Source organism: Strongylocentrotus purpuratus, unplaced genomic scaffold (genome assembly GCF_000002235.5).
Source record: "Strongylocentrotus purpuratus isolate Spur 01 unplaced genomic scaffold, Spur_5.0 spur5_scaffold_5, whole genome shotgun sequence".
NCBI lineage: Eukaryota > Metazoa > Echinodermata > Echinoidea > Camarodonta > Strongylocentrotidae > Strongylocentrotus > Strongylocentrotus purpuratus.
Window position 1 is genome coordinate 40,056,421 of NW_022145611.1, and position 14,421 is coordinate 40,070,841.

The following is a 14,421-nucleotide window of genomic DNA, read 5'->3' on the forward strand; positions in this document are numbered from 1 at the left end:
GAACAAGTATGAGAAGGTCTGTTTTTAAGTTCTTTTCATGACAATGAAAACGACTTAAAAAAACCTGAACAAGTTGATGCTGGTGATAATCATGAAGATAACTGTATTGATAACAACTGTGGTAGTGATGAATTACGATTACTACAATGTCATTATACCAAATTTATACTATTTAGTTCTAAGTTTCAAACCGAGTCGCTGTCCCGTTTTTTAAAGATATGGACATAATTTCAGAACAAAGTAAACATGGTTTACTGTGGTCATTGAAATTAATTGAGCAGTTTCGGACTATTTGAGGCGATAAGTGTACCAAGCTTCATAGAGATGGACTGTGCCGTATTTTATATGAATAACCCTTTGTATGTAACTGAAATATTTAAGGTCCAAAAGATTCAAAAGCATTTGGAAACCATCATTTGATAATTACCTTTGCATTAATTATGATGGTGTTTACGCAAAATAAGGCATTTGAGCTCAAAACAAAACGCAGGGGGGGGGGGGGGGGGGGGGGGGGGGGTAACCATAATTTTTAAATTTTTTTTGCCCCCGGAAATGGGAAAATCGCGTCGATCGAAATTTCGCTCAGTTGGGTGATGGGGGGAAGGGGGTAAAGAAGCATTCATTTAAAAAAAAATCCGCACAACCCCTCCACCCTTGCACTAAAACAGATTTTAAATAAATAAAAATCGAGGGGGGGGGGGGAGGGAGGCTTAAACCCCCAAAACAGCCCCCCCCATGCGTACGCGCCTGATGTAGAGAACTGTTAATCAAGTCCGTTCGTTTAAGCGCAGTTGTCCAAAAGAAGACGTAGATGCCGTTAACCAGTATATTGCCAATCTACACCCTCTTTAACGTAATATTTCAATAGATTTTGATACCTGCATTACACAAAGCTCCATCAAAGGGCAAGTCCACTAATAAAATAACTTACCTTAATATAAGCAGAAAAATCAGAAAAAAATTTTGATCAAAATCGGATAACTAATCAAAGGTTATGAATCTAGTTAACACCTATAAATATCTTGGGGTTTGGATGGATGAGACATTAACTTGGCAAAAACATATTGAAGAAACAATGAAAAAGATTGGTTCCCGACTTGCACTCTTTGGTAGACTCCGAAAATACCTCACTGTTGACATGCAGCTCTAAAGTCTTAGCTAACTCACTTATATTACCTTACTTTGACTACTGTAGCAATTCATGGTCCACATGTGCACAATATTTGAAAGACGGTTTGATAAGACAACACAAGAAAATGGCCCGGTTGATCTTAAAAGTCAATTATTCTACTCCCATTGAACAGGCATATAACAAATTAAAATGGGTTTCAATTGAAGAAAGGTGGCAATTCCATAAATGCACAACAGTGCACAGTGTACTCCGCGGGGAAGCACCAGTTTACCTCATTGAACTTTTTGTACGTTCAGAAAGTATACATTCACACCGGACAAGAAATGCAGTGCACAATGGTGTTGTGGTGCCACTTGTCCGCACACAGGCTGGTAAAAGAGCCTTTTCCCATTGTGCTTCCGTTCTCTAGCTGGAATCGGCTGGATAGTGGTATTCGGGGCGCTGTTTCTAGGCAGTCCTTTGCTACTTCATATTGGAGAATTAGAAATCAGTAGATGGTTTGGTATGAACACAAACACATCAACAAACAAACAAAAAAATAAAAATTCATTATGGGGTGGCGAGGGAGAGTAGTGTTTGGAGGTAGTGCCTCGGACCCTGCGGTCCAGTTGGTTCCGGCAAGCGGAGGCATTGTGGGAGCCTTATAGGTTTTTTTTTTTTTCTTTTTTTTCTTAAAAGTTTAATATTTCGTGCAGGTCTGATGTCTTAGTAATATTTGTTGTTCTGTATTCATTTACATGTTTGTAATTTGTGTTGTACTATTGCAGGGCCCCCGAGTATAACAGTGTTTTACTCACTGATGGGGTTACCCTGGGTAAATAAAAAAAAAAAAAAAAAAAAAAATCTGTAATGACATGACAAACTTTTTAAATCACAGGGCAAGTAGCAGCTCACTCATGAGTCTCTGTTTTCATTGCCTCACTATACACTTTTTGCTTTCTTTATATTGCTAATATAAATTTTCAATTTCCCTCCACAGAGTCTTATTTCCTCACACCAGCATCCAAGTCAATTACCAATTTGTAAACAAAAATAGTGATTAGTCTATGCATTTTAATCTCCATTGTTAATTTAGAAAGTTAAATGTCCATTTCAGATTTAATAATTTTCATTAATGGCAGAGTGTACTTTAACAGAAGTGGATTTCAATTTCCTACTGACTTTTGGACTGAGATCATGTAGACCTACAACTTGTAATTCAGAGCATTCTGGATCAAAAGACTGTTAAAGATGCCACTAAAAAGTAAAATGTGACATGCATGAGTAGACTACTAGATCTAATTTGACTTCACGTCCTTACCATTGCAAGCAGTGCTATCATCGTTTAATGCATATCCAGAGTCACATGGGCTACAGGTGTAAGAGCCACCTGTGTTCGAACACATTCCATTTGCACAGAGTGTTGTATCCACCACGCATTCGTCAATGTCTAGGAAAAGTAAACATTTTTTTCACCCATAGCATGCAGTCAAGAGTTTTCTAAAGTTCTAATTGAATTATCTTTTCATTTTAAATTGGCACCAATTATTTGTATCTCAATGCACTCTAGAATCTAGACTAGATCTAGATCTAGAGAGTAAAAAAGTAAAAATGAATGTCAAACGAAATCGTGAACAAATGCTAAGAAAAATCAACAAGAAATTGCCAATTTGTAAAAAAAATAATGATTAGTCTATACATTTTACTCTCCATTGCTAATTTAGAAAGTTAAATGTCCATTTCAGGTTTAATAGTTTTCATTAATGGCAGAGTGTACTTGAACAGAAGTGGATTGAAATTTCCTACTGACTTTTGGACTAAGATCATGTAGACTTACAACTTGTAATTCAGAGCATTCTGGATCAAAAGACTGTTAAAGATGCCACTAAAAAGTAAAATGTGACACTATAGTACTGAGTAGACTACTAGATCTAATTTGACTTCACGTCCTTACCATTGCAAGCAGTGCTATCATCGTTTAATTCATATCCAGAGTCACACGAGCTACAGGTGTAAGAGCCAGGCGGTGTGTTCGAACACATTCCATTTGCACAGAGTGTTGTATCCACCACGCATTCGTCAATGTCTAGGAAAAGTAAACATTTTTTTCACCCATAGGCATAGCATGCAGTCAAGAGTTTTCTAAAGTTCTAATTGAATCAGCTTTTCATCTTAAATTGGCACCAATTATTTGTATCTCCATGCACTCTAGAATCTAGAGTAGATCTAGATCTAGAGAGTAAAAAAGTAAAAATGAATGTCAAATGAAATCGTGAACAAATGCTACGAAAAATCAACAAGAAATTGCCAATTTGTACACAAAAATATTAATTAGTCTATACATTTTACTCTCCATTGCTAATTTAGAAAGTTAAATAATTCTGGATCAAAAGACTGTTAAAGATGCCACTAAAAAGTAAAATGTGACACTACTAGTACTGAATAGACTATGGTACTAGATCTAATTTGACTTCACATCCTTACCATCACAAGCAGTGCTATCATCGTTTAATGCATATCCAGAGTCACACGAGCTACAGGTGTAAGAGCCAGGCGGTGTGTTCGAACACATTCCATTTGCACAGAGTGTTGTATCCACCACGCATTCGTCAATGTCTAGGAAAAGTAAACATTTTTTTCACCCATATACTGTAGCATGCAGTCAAGAATTTTCTAAAGTTCTAATTGAATCAGCTTTTCATCTTAAATTGGCACCAATTATTTGTATCTCCATGCACTCTAGAATCTAGACTAGATCTAGATCTAGATCTAGATAGTAAAAAAGTAAAAATGAATGTCAAACGAAATCGTGAACAAATGCTAAGAAAAATCAACAAGATATTGCCAATTTGTTAAAAAAATAATGATTAGTCTATACATTTTACTCTCCATTGCTAATTTAGAAAGTTAAATGTCCATTTCAGGTTTAATAGTTTTCATTAATGGCAGAGTGTACTTGAACAGAAGTGGATTGAAATTTCCTACTGACTTTTGGACTAAGATCATGTAGACTTACAACTTGTAATTCAGAGCATTCTGGATCAAAAGACTGTTAAAGATGCCACTAAAAAGTAAAATGTGACACTATAGTACTGAGTAGACTACTAGATCTAATTTGACTTCACGTCCTTACCATTGCAAGCAGTACTATCATCGTTTAATTCATATCCAGAGTCACACGAGCTACAGGTGTAAGAGCCAGGCGGTGTGTTCGAACACATTCCATTTGCACAGAGTGTTGTATCCACCACGCATTCGTCAATGTCTAGGAAAAGTAAACATTTTTTTCACCCATAGCATGCAGTCAAGAGTTTTCTAAAGTTCTAATTGAATCAGCTTTTCATCTTAAATTGGCACCAATTATTTGTATCTCCATGCACTCTAGAATCTAGACTAGATCTAGATCTAGAGAGTAAAAAAGTAAAAATGAATGTCAAATGAAATCGTGAACAAATGCTACGAAAAATCAACAAGAAATTGCCAATTTGTACACAAAAATATTGATTAGTCTATACATTTTACTCTCCATTGCTAATTTAGAAAGTTAAATAATTCTGGATCAAAAGACTGTTAAAGATGCCACTAAAAAGTAAAATGTGACACTACTAGTACTGAATAGACTATGGTACTACTCACTACTAGATCTAATTTGACTTCACATCCTTACCATCACAAGCAGTGCTATCATCGTTTAATGCATATCCAGAGTCACACGAGCTACAGGTGTAAGAGCCAGGCGGTGTGTTCGAACACATTCCATTTGCACAGAGTGTTGTATCCACCACGCATTCGTCAATGTCTAGGAAAAGTAAACATTTTTTTTCACCCATATAGCATGCAGTCAATAATTTTCTAAAGTTCTAATTGAATCAGCTTTTCATCTTAAATTGGCACCAATTATTGGTATCTCCATGCATGCACTCTAGAATCTAGACTAGATCTAGATCTAGAGTCTAGATAGACCTCTAGATCTAGTAAAAAAGTAAAAATGAATGTCAAACGAAATCATGAACAAGTGCTACGAAAAATCAACAAGAAATTGCCAATTTGTAAAAAAAAAATATTGATTAGATCTAGTCTAGTCTATACATTTTACTCTCCATTGCTAATTAAGAAAGTTAAATGTCCATTTCAGGTTTAATAGTTTTCATTAATGGCAGAGTGTGTCATATCCTAACCAGGATATAGAATAAATGGAATTCAACACAAGTATTACGAGTCTCATAGATCTAGTCTTTATTGTATCCTTTCCGCTCCGGCTTTACGAACATGTAACATGCCGTATTTGACCTCTTGACCTTGCAACATGCAACGCATTACATTATCTCTCGATCACATTGTTTACATCGATATCAATATCATGTCTAATCGAACATCATGACATCCCTCCCTTATCAGATTAAAAGATATCTTTTCCATTTTACTTCAATGAATAATCATGAACCCTGATTTCAAAACTTGTTTTAGCATGCAATAAGTTTTGAACTGTTTGTATCAATAAAATACATGTATGTGACTTTTCCATTGACCACATCGATATCCAAATATCGTTTGTTTGTTTTCATACTAATAACGACTCGTGTATTACTTGACTTCGAACTATTGAACTTGAACTTCAACCAAACACACATTGTTTTTTGTTTTTAAAACAATGAACTCCCAATTCAGAACTTATACATTTCTCATCATACACATCATGAAATGAATATTCAAACAACTTGACATTACAATATATGCAGTGTATGATCAACTCACTTCATTTAACTACTTGACTGACATATCAAACTGCTTTAACTATAAAGTCTCTGTTTGTTTATGAGTCTTTCATATGAGTCTTTCATAAGACGCATGCATTAGAGTTCTCAATATTCATCTCTGACTGGGTTGGATGTTGATCAGATCTGTCATGAGACATTTTAGAGTTCTCATTATAATTAATCTTATAATGTCCTTTCTTCAGCTGCTAGTCTTTCACTTGAGCTTCAAAGTCAGCTAACAACTTGAGAGTTTGCTTTGAGATGAATCCCCACGTTTCTCTTGGCACTAGCTTGCACCCTTTTCTTCTCTCATTTTTTTTGGGTTTAAATTTCACTAATTAATCACTTTAACTCAGGGCAGCGTACAAGCATACACCCGGTTACTAAACTTTTCATTGAATATAGGGCAGCGTACATACAGGCATACACCCTTATATAGTGAACATTCCGTTAAATATAGGGCAGCGTACAGGCATACACCCTATGTACTTGCTAAAATAGCACTTGAACTCTTTGTGAAACATTTTAACACTCAAACATTCAAATTACTGAAAAACTTTGTTGTGTCACTTTTACTGGTTGAACACTTCGCGTCACAATACTAGATGGCTGTTTCCACCGAATCTTCATTCCAACACCGGAAAACACTTGGGAAAAACAGAAAGCATTTTATTTTGTTCTAAAAGTAGTTCTAAAAAGTCATTTGAATTCAAAGTGACACACAATAATCAAGCAATCAAGAGAAAAGAGTCTGTGAAGTATTTAGGCATTGAGTTGGCTAGCGCAATTTCATTTTCATCTTTAGTAGAATCAGTTGTAAAAAAAGCAAATTCTCGTCTGAAATTTTTGTACAGATATCAAAGTTGTATGGATTTAAAAGCAAGACGTACACTCTGTTTTGCTCTTATTCAATGTTTATTTGACTATGCTAACCCTGCATGGTATAGTAACATAAACAAGTCAGATCAAAAGAAGTTGAAGATTATACAGAACAAAATGGTGAGATTTATCAACTGTTCTGGTCCAAGAACTCATGTTGGCTACAGCGAACTTTCTAAAGCTGGTTTTCTTGAAGTCGACCAAAGATCAAAACAACTCGTATTGCATCATGTGCATAAAATATACCATACTAGGTCGAATCATTATATTCGATCCAACTTCGATCTTGTTACTGACGTACATGATTATAATACAAGAAATAGACGATTCAACTTTAACTTACCTGAAAGAGTAGGTAGTATTGGAAATTCGTTTTATTACAATGCCATAAAACATTGGAATTCCCTTCCCAATGGTGTAAAAGAAATAGGAAACTATGATCATTTTAAGAGGAAATTAAAGGAATACCTAATACTTGACAGTCAGAGAAGAGAAGTGAATGACATGTTATATGATTGAAATTTTTATTCTTCTGTCGGTTCATACTTTTTCATGTTGTATATACTTATGTTTTCGTACGTTATAGAATTTCTACAAATTCATCATTATTTTCCTCTTCTTCATTCTCCTCTTTTTCTTCTTCTCCTTCTTCTTTTTCTTCTTGTACTTAATATCATTTCTATCATCAGTTTAATGTTGTTATTATTATTATCTTTAATAAGTAGTTCTTTTAATTTTCTTATCTGTCTGTAAATATTACTATTTTAACTTATTAATTTTATACATGTCTGTAAGGGACCCCACTGGAAATAAGCTCTCGAGCTTTCGTGGGTTATCCTGTTCAAGCTGACTTTTTTGATCTGTTATTATTGTATATTGTTGTATGTTGGAAGCTTGTCGAATAAAAATCAATCAATCAATCAACAAATAATCAGAAAATCGCTTGGGCCTCAAACGATGGCGTTTTGGTCTGCTCCAAATTGGTGTCTGGGTCGGTGATGGTACGGTCTTCGGAACTCCCATCTGACGCTCAGTCCCCTCATGTTGGCTCTGATCACTAGTAGTCTCGACATCAGACTGCGGTGTTATCAATTCAGCACCAACACCATGGTAGAGTGGAACCTGGGCCTCTGTAGTCTCAGCTTCCGGCTGCAGTATTCCTGTCGATGATACTTCTTCACATGTGATGTGTTCCTAGCATACATCACACCTTCTGGTGAGCAAATGTTCAGCTTGTTGCCCTCTCTGGATACAACTGTGTATGGTTGTGGTAGAAATGGTGTGTCCATTTTGCTAGACACTTCCCTCCTCACCAGAACTTCATCTCCTGGCACCACATCAGACGGTTTGGCACCCCTCTTAGAGTCTGCATACAGTTTCGATGCACCTTTGCTCTCAGCGTCCTGGTCTCTGATCTCTTGGTCATTTAGAGATTCACTGATAATAGGTAACTTTGTCCTGATCTTCCGTCCGAAGAGTAGCTCAGCTGGGCTTTTACCTGTTGTGCTATGTGGTGTAGCCCTGTATGCTGCAACATATGACAGAAGCGCCTCCTTCCAGTCTTTGCCTTCTGAATGAGCAATTCTCATTCTCTTCTCGAGGGATTGGTTCTGTCGCTCAACCTCACCATTTGCCTGAGGCCACTTGGGTGTAACCCTATGGTGGTGTACACCTGTCAGCCTCATATAGTCTGCAAAGACTTGCGAGATAAATTGAGGCCCATTGTCAGAATACAGGGTTAGTGGCAAACCATGTCTTGCGAAGATCCCTGCTAGAGCTGCCACTGTCTTCTCTGCTGTTGTAGATCGCATCACAATATATTCGTAATATCTACTGTAATAGTCAATGATCACTAGAATTGATTCACCAGATGGTAGTGGTCCCAAAAAATCTACTGCGACATCCTCCCATGGACCAGCTGGTAAGAGCGTACTCCGTATTGGCTCACATGCGTTTGCTACAGCCTCAATCTTGGCCTTGGTGGGATTGATGCCGTCCTTGGTCAACTTGTGTCCCCTGAATACTAACTCGGACACACCAAACAGGCACTTTTCTGCATTGGCCGTTAATCCTGCGTCTTTCAATCGTGTCAAGGTCTGTCGAAGCCTCTCATCATGCTCTTCCTGCGTGGCACCATGAATGATGATGTCATCAGAAATGTTTGCAACACCAGGTAGTCCTTGAAGCACTTTGTGGATCTCGTGCTGATAGATCTCAGGTGCTGCATTCACACCGAATAACAATCTCTTGTAACGGTATAGTCCGCAATGTGTTACAAACGTGGTCAACTTTCGGGATTCAGGATCTAACTCCAACTGATGATATCCCCATTTTAGATCAATTTTTGAGAACACCTTGCTTGTTGACAACTCTTGGAGTATTTCATCCACTGTCGGTATCGGATGTCTCTCCCTCACAATGGCTTCATTGACCCGCCTCATGTCACTGCATATCCGGATATCTCCATTAGGCTTGGGTACTATGACTACAGGACTAACCCACGGTGTAGGTTCTTCCACAGGCTCTATAATGTCTTGCTCGACTAGTTCCTGGATCTTCTCCTTCACTCTGTCTCTCAAACCGAATGGTGTTCTTCGAACTGGCTGGGCTACAGGTCTAATCTCGGGATCAACTTTCAGCTTGATTTGTCGATCACGCAGTTTTCCAACGCCTTGGAATACTGGCTTGAATTCTTCTCTCATATCTACATATGATTTCACAGAGTTCACATCTATCCCGATCCGTAGCACACCAAGGGCTAATGCCGTTTTTCTACTCATCAGTGGTTCGCCTTTCTCTGCAATGACAACAAATTCAGCTTCTACACTTCTCTCACCTGCCGTGACCACAGCTTTAAAACATCCAATGGTCTGGAGTGGCTCTACAGAAGTATACGGATAGATCTTTTTGTTACACCTTCGGGATGAGCATGTAATTTTCTCTGTCTTCAGGAACTCCCATAATGCTCTGTCAATGATATTCGCAGTGGTTCCAGAATCTACTATGATATCAACTGGTACTCCTCCAATCACAACAGGCACCTTTTCACACTTGTCAGTATCAATAGCGAATGCATATATCCTCTCTCACTATCATCACTATGATTCTGTTCATCACCTTGCTTATTCTGACAGTGACATGTGCATTCATCCACTTGTCGCACTTTGTGACCTTGCCTTTTCTGTCCCCATTTTCCTCTAGGTTTAACGTTTGGTCCACTTGTCTGCTCCTTCTTCCCTGAACCATCTCTGCACTTTGTGGCGAAGTGTCCCTTTTTCCCACATGTGTGGCATATCCGTCCCTTGGCTGGACATGTCGAGTCCTTATAACTGTGCCCAGTTCTCCCACAATTAAAGCATTCACGGGTTTCATTACTGACCTGACGGATCTGGGAACTAGGGTTAGGAAACTCGTCCACCGATGACAGTATTCTGAATTGAGAATCCATGGCCTCCACGGCCTCAAGTGACGCTGCTATCGCCAAGGTTGCAGTTAGGGTGAGTGCAGTACCCTTTTCCAAAAGTTTCCTTCGCAGTCTAGATGACCGCAACCCTTGAACGACCTGATCACGAATCTGGTTCTCCAAATCATCTCTGAAAGCACAGCCTTCTGCTGCCTTCTTAAGCCGTGTCACCATCTGCGACACAGTCTCATCCGCCTGCTGAGTAATCTGTCTGAAAACATGACGTTGAAAGGTAGAATTTGACTGCACAACAAAATGCTTCTCCAAAGCGTTCACAGCCTTGTCATAATCTGCCTTGGTGCCAGTATCCTCAAGGGTCTTGAAAACTTCCCGCACAGCCGCTCCAGCCGAGTACATCATCAAGGCTCTACGTCGAGTCAACTGCGCCGGCTCTGCCCCGTCGACAAACACACCGAGGCTATCTGCGTACGCATCAAACTCCTCATACCAGCGCTGCCATCTTTCACTCACAACACTGCCGTCTCCGGTCGGATCAAACTGACAAAGTCCCTTGATATCTGCGCCTCCAAACGCCATTTTCCTTCTCAAACAGATCTACAATTGTCCTATATGACTTTCATCCTCGTCGCCAATGTCATATCCTAACCAGGATATAGAATAAATGGAATTCAACACAAGTATTACGAGTCTCATAGTCTTTATTGTATCCTTTCCGCTCCGGCTTTACGAACATGTAACATGCCGTATTTGACCTCTTGACCTTGCAACATGCAATGCATTACATTATCTCTCGATCACATTGTTTACATCGATATCAATATCATGTCTAATCGAACATCATGACAGAGTGTACTTGAAGTTAGAAGTGGATTGAAATTTCCTACTGACTTTTGGACTAAGATCATGTAAACCTACAACTTGTAATTCAAAGCATTCTGGATCAAAAGACTGTTAAAGATGCCACTAAAAAGTAAAATGTGACATGCATGAGTAGACTACTAGATCTAATTTGACTTCACGTCCTTACCATTGCAAGCAGTGCTATCATCGTTTAATTCATATCCAGAGTCACACGAGCTACAGGTGTAAGAGCCAGGCGGTGTGTTCGAACACATTCCATTTGCACAGAGTGTTGTATCCACCACGCATTCGTCAATGTCTAGGAAAAGTAAACATTTTTTTCACCCATAGCATGCAGTCAAGAGTTTTCTAAAGTTCTAATTGAATTATCTTTTCATTTTAAATTGGCACCAATTATTTGTATCTCAATGCACTCTAGAATCTAGACTAGATCTAGATCTAGAGAGTAAAAAAGTAAAAATGAATGTCAAACGAAATCGTGAACAAATGCTAAGAAAAATCAACAAGAAATTGCCAATTTGTAAAAAAAATAATGATTAGTCTATACATTTTACTCTCCATTGCTAATTTAGAAAGTCAAATGTCCATTTCAGGTTTAATAGTTTTCATTAATGGCAGAGTGTACTTGAACAGAAGTGGATTGAAATTTCCTACTGACTTTTGGACTAAGATCATGTAGACTTACAACTTGTAATTCAGAGCATTCTGGATCAAAAGACTGTTAAAGATGCCACTAAAAAGTAAAATGTGACACTATAGTACTGAGTAGACTACTAGATCTAATTTGACTTCACGTCCTTACCATTGCAAGCAGTGCTATCATCGTTTAATTCATATCCAGAGTCACACGAGCTACAGGTGTAAGAGCCAGGCGGTGTGTTCGAACACATTCCATTTGCACAGAGTGTTGTATCCACCACGCATTCGTCAATGTCTAGGAAAAGTAAACATTTTTTCACCCATAGCATGCAGTCAAGAGTTTTCTAAAGTTCTAATTGAATCAGCTTTTCATCTTAAATTGGCACCAATTATTTGTATCTCCATGCACTCTAGAATCTAGACTAGATCTAGATCTAGAGAGTAAAAAAGTAAAAATGAATGTCAAATGAAATCGTGAACAAATGCTACGAAAAATCAACAAGAAATTGCCAATTTGTACACAAAAATATTGATTAGTCTATACATTTTACTCTCCATTGCTAATTTAGAAAGTTAAATAATTCTGGATCAAAAGACTGTTAAAGATGCCACTAAAAAGTAAAATGTGACACTACTAGTACTGAATAGACTATGGTACTAGATCTAATTTGACTTCACATCCTTACCATCACAAGCAGTGCTATCATCGTTTAATGCATATCCAGAGTCACACGAGCTACAGGTGTAAGAGCCAGGCGGTGTGTTCGAACACATTCCATTTGCACAGAGTGTTGTATCCACCACGCATTCGTCAATGTCTAGGAAAAGTAAACATTTTTTTTCACCCATATAGCATGCAGTCAATAATTTTCTAAAGTTCTAATTGAATCAGCTTTTCATCTTAAATTGGCACCAATTATTGGTATCTCCATGCATGCACTCTAGAATCTAGACTAGGGTCTAGACCTAGATCTAGAGTCTAGATCTAGAGCCCGTAATCGGCCAGCTCCTGTTTTCGGCCGATTGGTTGGATGCAAGGTAAAATCACTCTAAAATACATCGCATAATAGCATAACACATATCCCACACATACCATACCATGCCAGTGTCACTGAAGAACCACATTTGCAATGGAAAATATATCCTAAAATATCACATTTTAGCGATGTAATCGCCGGTCCCGCTACCCAAATCTGAAAAATCGAGTATCTTACGCGTGTCTGTAAGAAATATGGGTACCATAAAATGAGCTGTATTTCGAGTATTTTTCAGATTTAGAGCCCGATTTTGTGCTAGTCGCAAGCTCAAAAGTATGTCATCGCATGTATTAAATCAATGCAGCCGCACACCGCGACGCACACACGATATCTCTGTCTAATTCAGATTCCAACTTCCGATCACCGCTGTGCCTGTCTTCGGCCAGGCGAGCATCAGGGAGTTCCGGCGTGGGATACCTGCTCCGCCCGCTTGTGCTGTACATCAGCGCGGAAACGCACGGCGCGCGCGAGCGCTTCCTATTGACTTTGTACATGCGGCCGTAAACTGAAACGCTCGGCCGATAACGGGCTCCAAAACAGTGAAAATTGAAATGAATATTGTCATGGCAATTCGTGATTTTTTTCTGGGATTCTTTTTTTGTTTAAATAATAATAATATTTGCTTCATGATTTGAACAAGAAATGATAATAAATAGGAAGTAAAGAGTCCTAAAAATAGGATTTTGTCTTAAGTGGCCGAAAACGGGCTCCTTTACTCTAGATCTAGTAGTAAAAAAGTAAAAATGAATGTCAAACGAAATCGTGAACAAGTGCTACGAAAAATCAACAAGAAATTGCCAATTTGTAAAAAAAAAATATTGATTAGTCTATACATTTTACTCTCCATTGCTAATTAAGAAAGTTAAATGTCCATTTTAGGTTTAATAGTTTTCATTAATGGCAGACAGGCAGAGTGTACTTGAAGTTAGAAGTGGATTGAAATTTCCTACTGACTTTTGGACTAAGATCATGTAAACCTACAACTTGTAATTCAAAGCATTCTGGATCAAAAGACTGTTAAAGATGCCACTAAAAAGTAAAATGTGACACTATAGTACTGAGTAGACTACTAGATCTAATTTGACTTCACGTCCTTACCATTGCAAGCAGTGCTATCATCGTTTAATTCATATCCAGAGTCACACGAGCTACAGGTGTAAGAGCCAGGCGGTGTGTTCGAACACATTCCATTTGCACAGAGTGTTGTATCCACCACGCATTCGTCAATGTCTAGGAAAAGTCCCGGCGGTCCGGAAGTCACATTGAGTGACCCCACCGGGGGAAAAGTAAACATTTTTTTCACCCATAGCATGCAGTCAAGAGTTTTCTAAAGTTCTAATTGAATCAGCTTTTCATCTTAAATTGGCACCAATTATTTGTATCTCCATGCACTCTAGAATCTAGACTAGATCTAGATCTAGCCTAGAGAGTAAAAAAGTAAAAATGAATGTCAAATGAAATCGTGAACAAATGCTACGAAAAATCAACAAAAAATTGCCAATTTGTAACTTTGTAACACAAAAATATTGATTAGTCTATACATTTTACTCTCCATTGCTTATTTAGAAAGTTAAATAATTCTGGATCAAAAGGGTCAATGTCGCTATTCGTAAGGTCCGCTATTCATAAGGTCAGCTATTCATAAGGTCCGTTATTCATAAGGACCGCTATTCATAAGGACCGCTTTTCATAATTGGAGAAAAGGGTCATTAT

The 14,421-nt window shown here is 38.1% G+C and overlaps 1 protein-coding gene across 1 annotated transcript in view; it reads right to left on the reverse strand.

Moving 5' to 3' along the window:
* Positions 1–13,941, reverse strand: part of LOC105443673 (fibrillin-2-like) — a 30,683-nt gene extending 16,742 nt beyond the window's left edge. Inside the window, exons 1-9 of the mRNA XM_030998857.1 lie at positions 13,807–13,941; positions 12,358–12,489; positions 11,835–11,966; positions 11,199–11,330; positions 4,779–4,910; positions 4,245–4,376; positions 3,596–3,727; positions 3,066–3,197; positions 2,433–2,561 (exon numbers count right to left, since the gene is read on the reverse strand). Of these exons, the coding sequence (XP_030854717.1) occupies positions 2,433–2,561; positions 3,066–3,197; positions 3,596–3,727; positions 4,245–4,376; positions 4,779–4,910; positions 11,199–11,330; positions 11,835–11,966; positions 12,358–12,489; positions 13,807–13,894 (1,141 nt within the window). The 5' untranslated portion in view covers positions 13,895–13,941. The remainder of the gene's footprint in view (positions 1–2,432; positions 2,562–3,065; positions 3,198–3,595; positions 3,728–4,244; positions 4,377–4,778; positions 4,911–11,198; positions 11,331–11,834; positions 11,967–12,357; positions 12,490–13,806) is intronic.
* Positions 13,942–14,421: the final 480 nt, after the last annotated feature.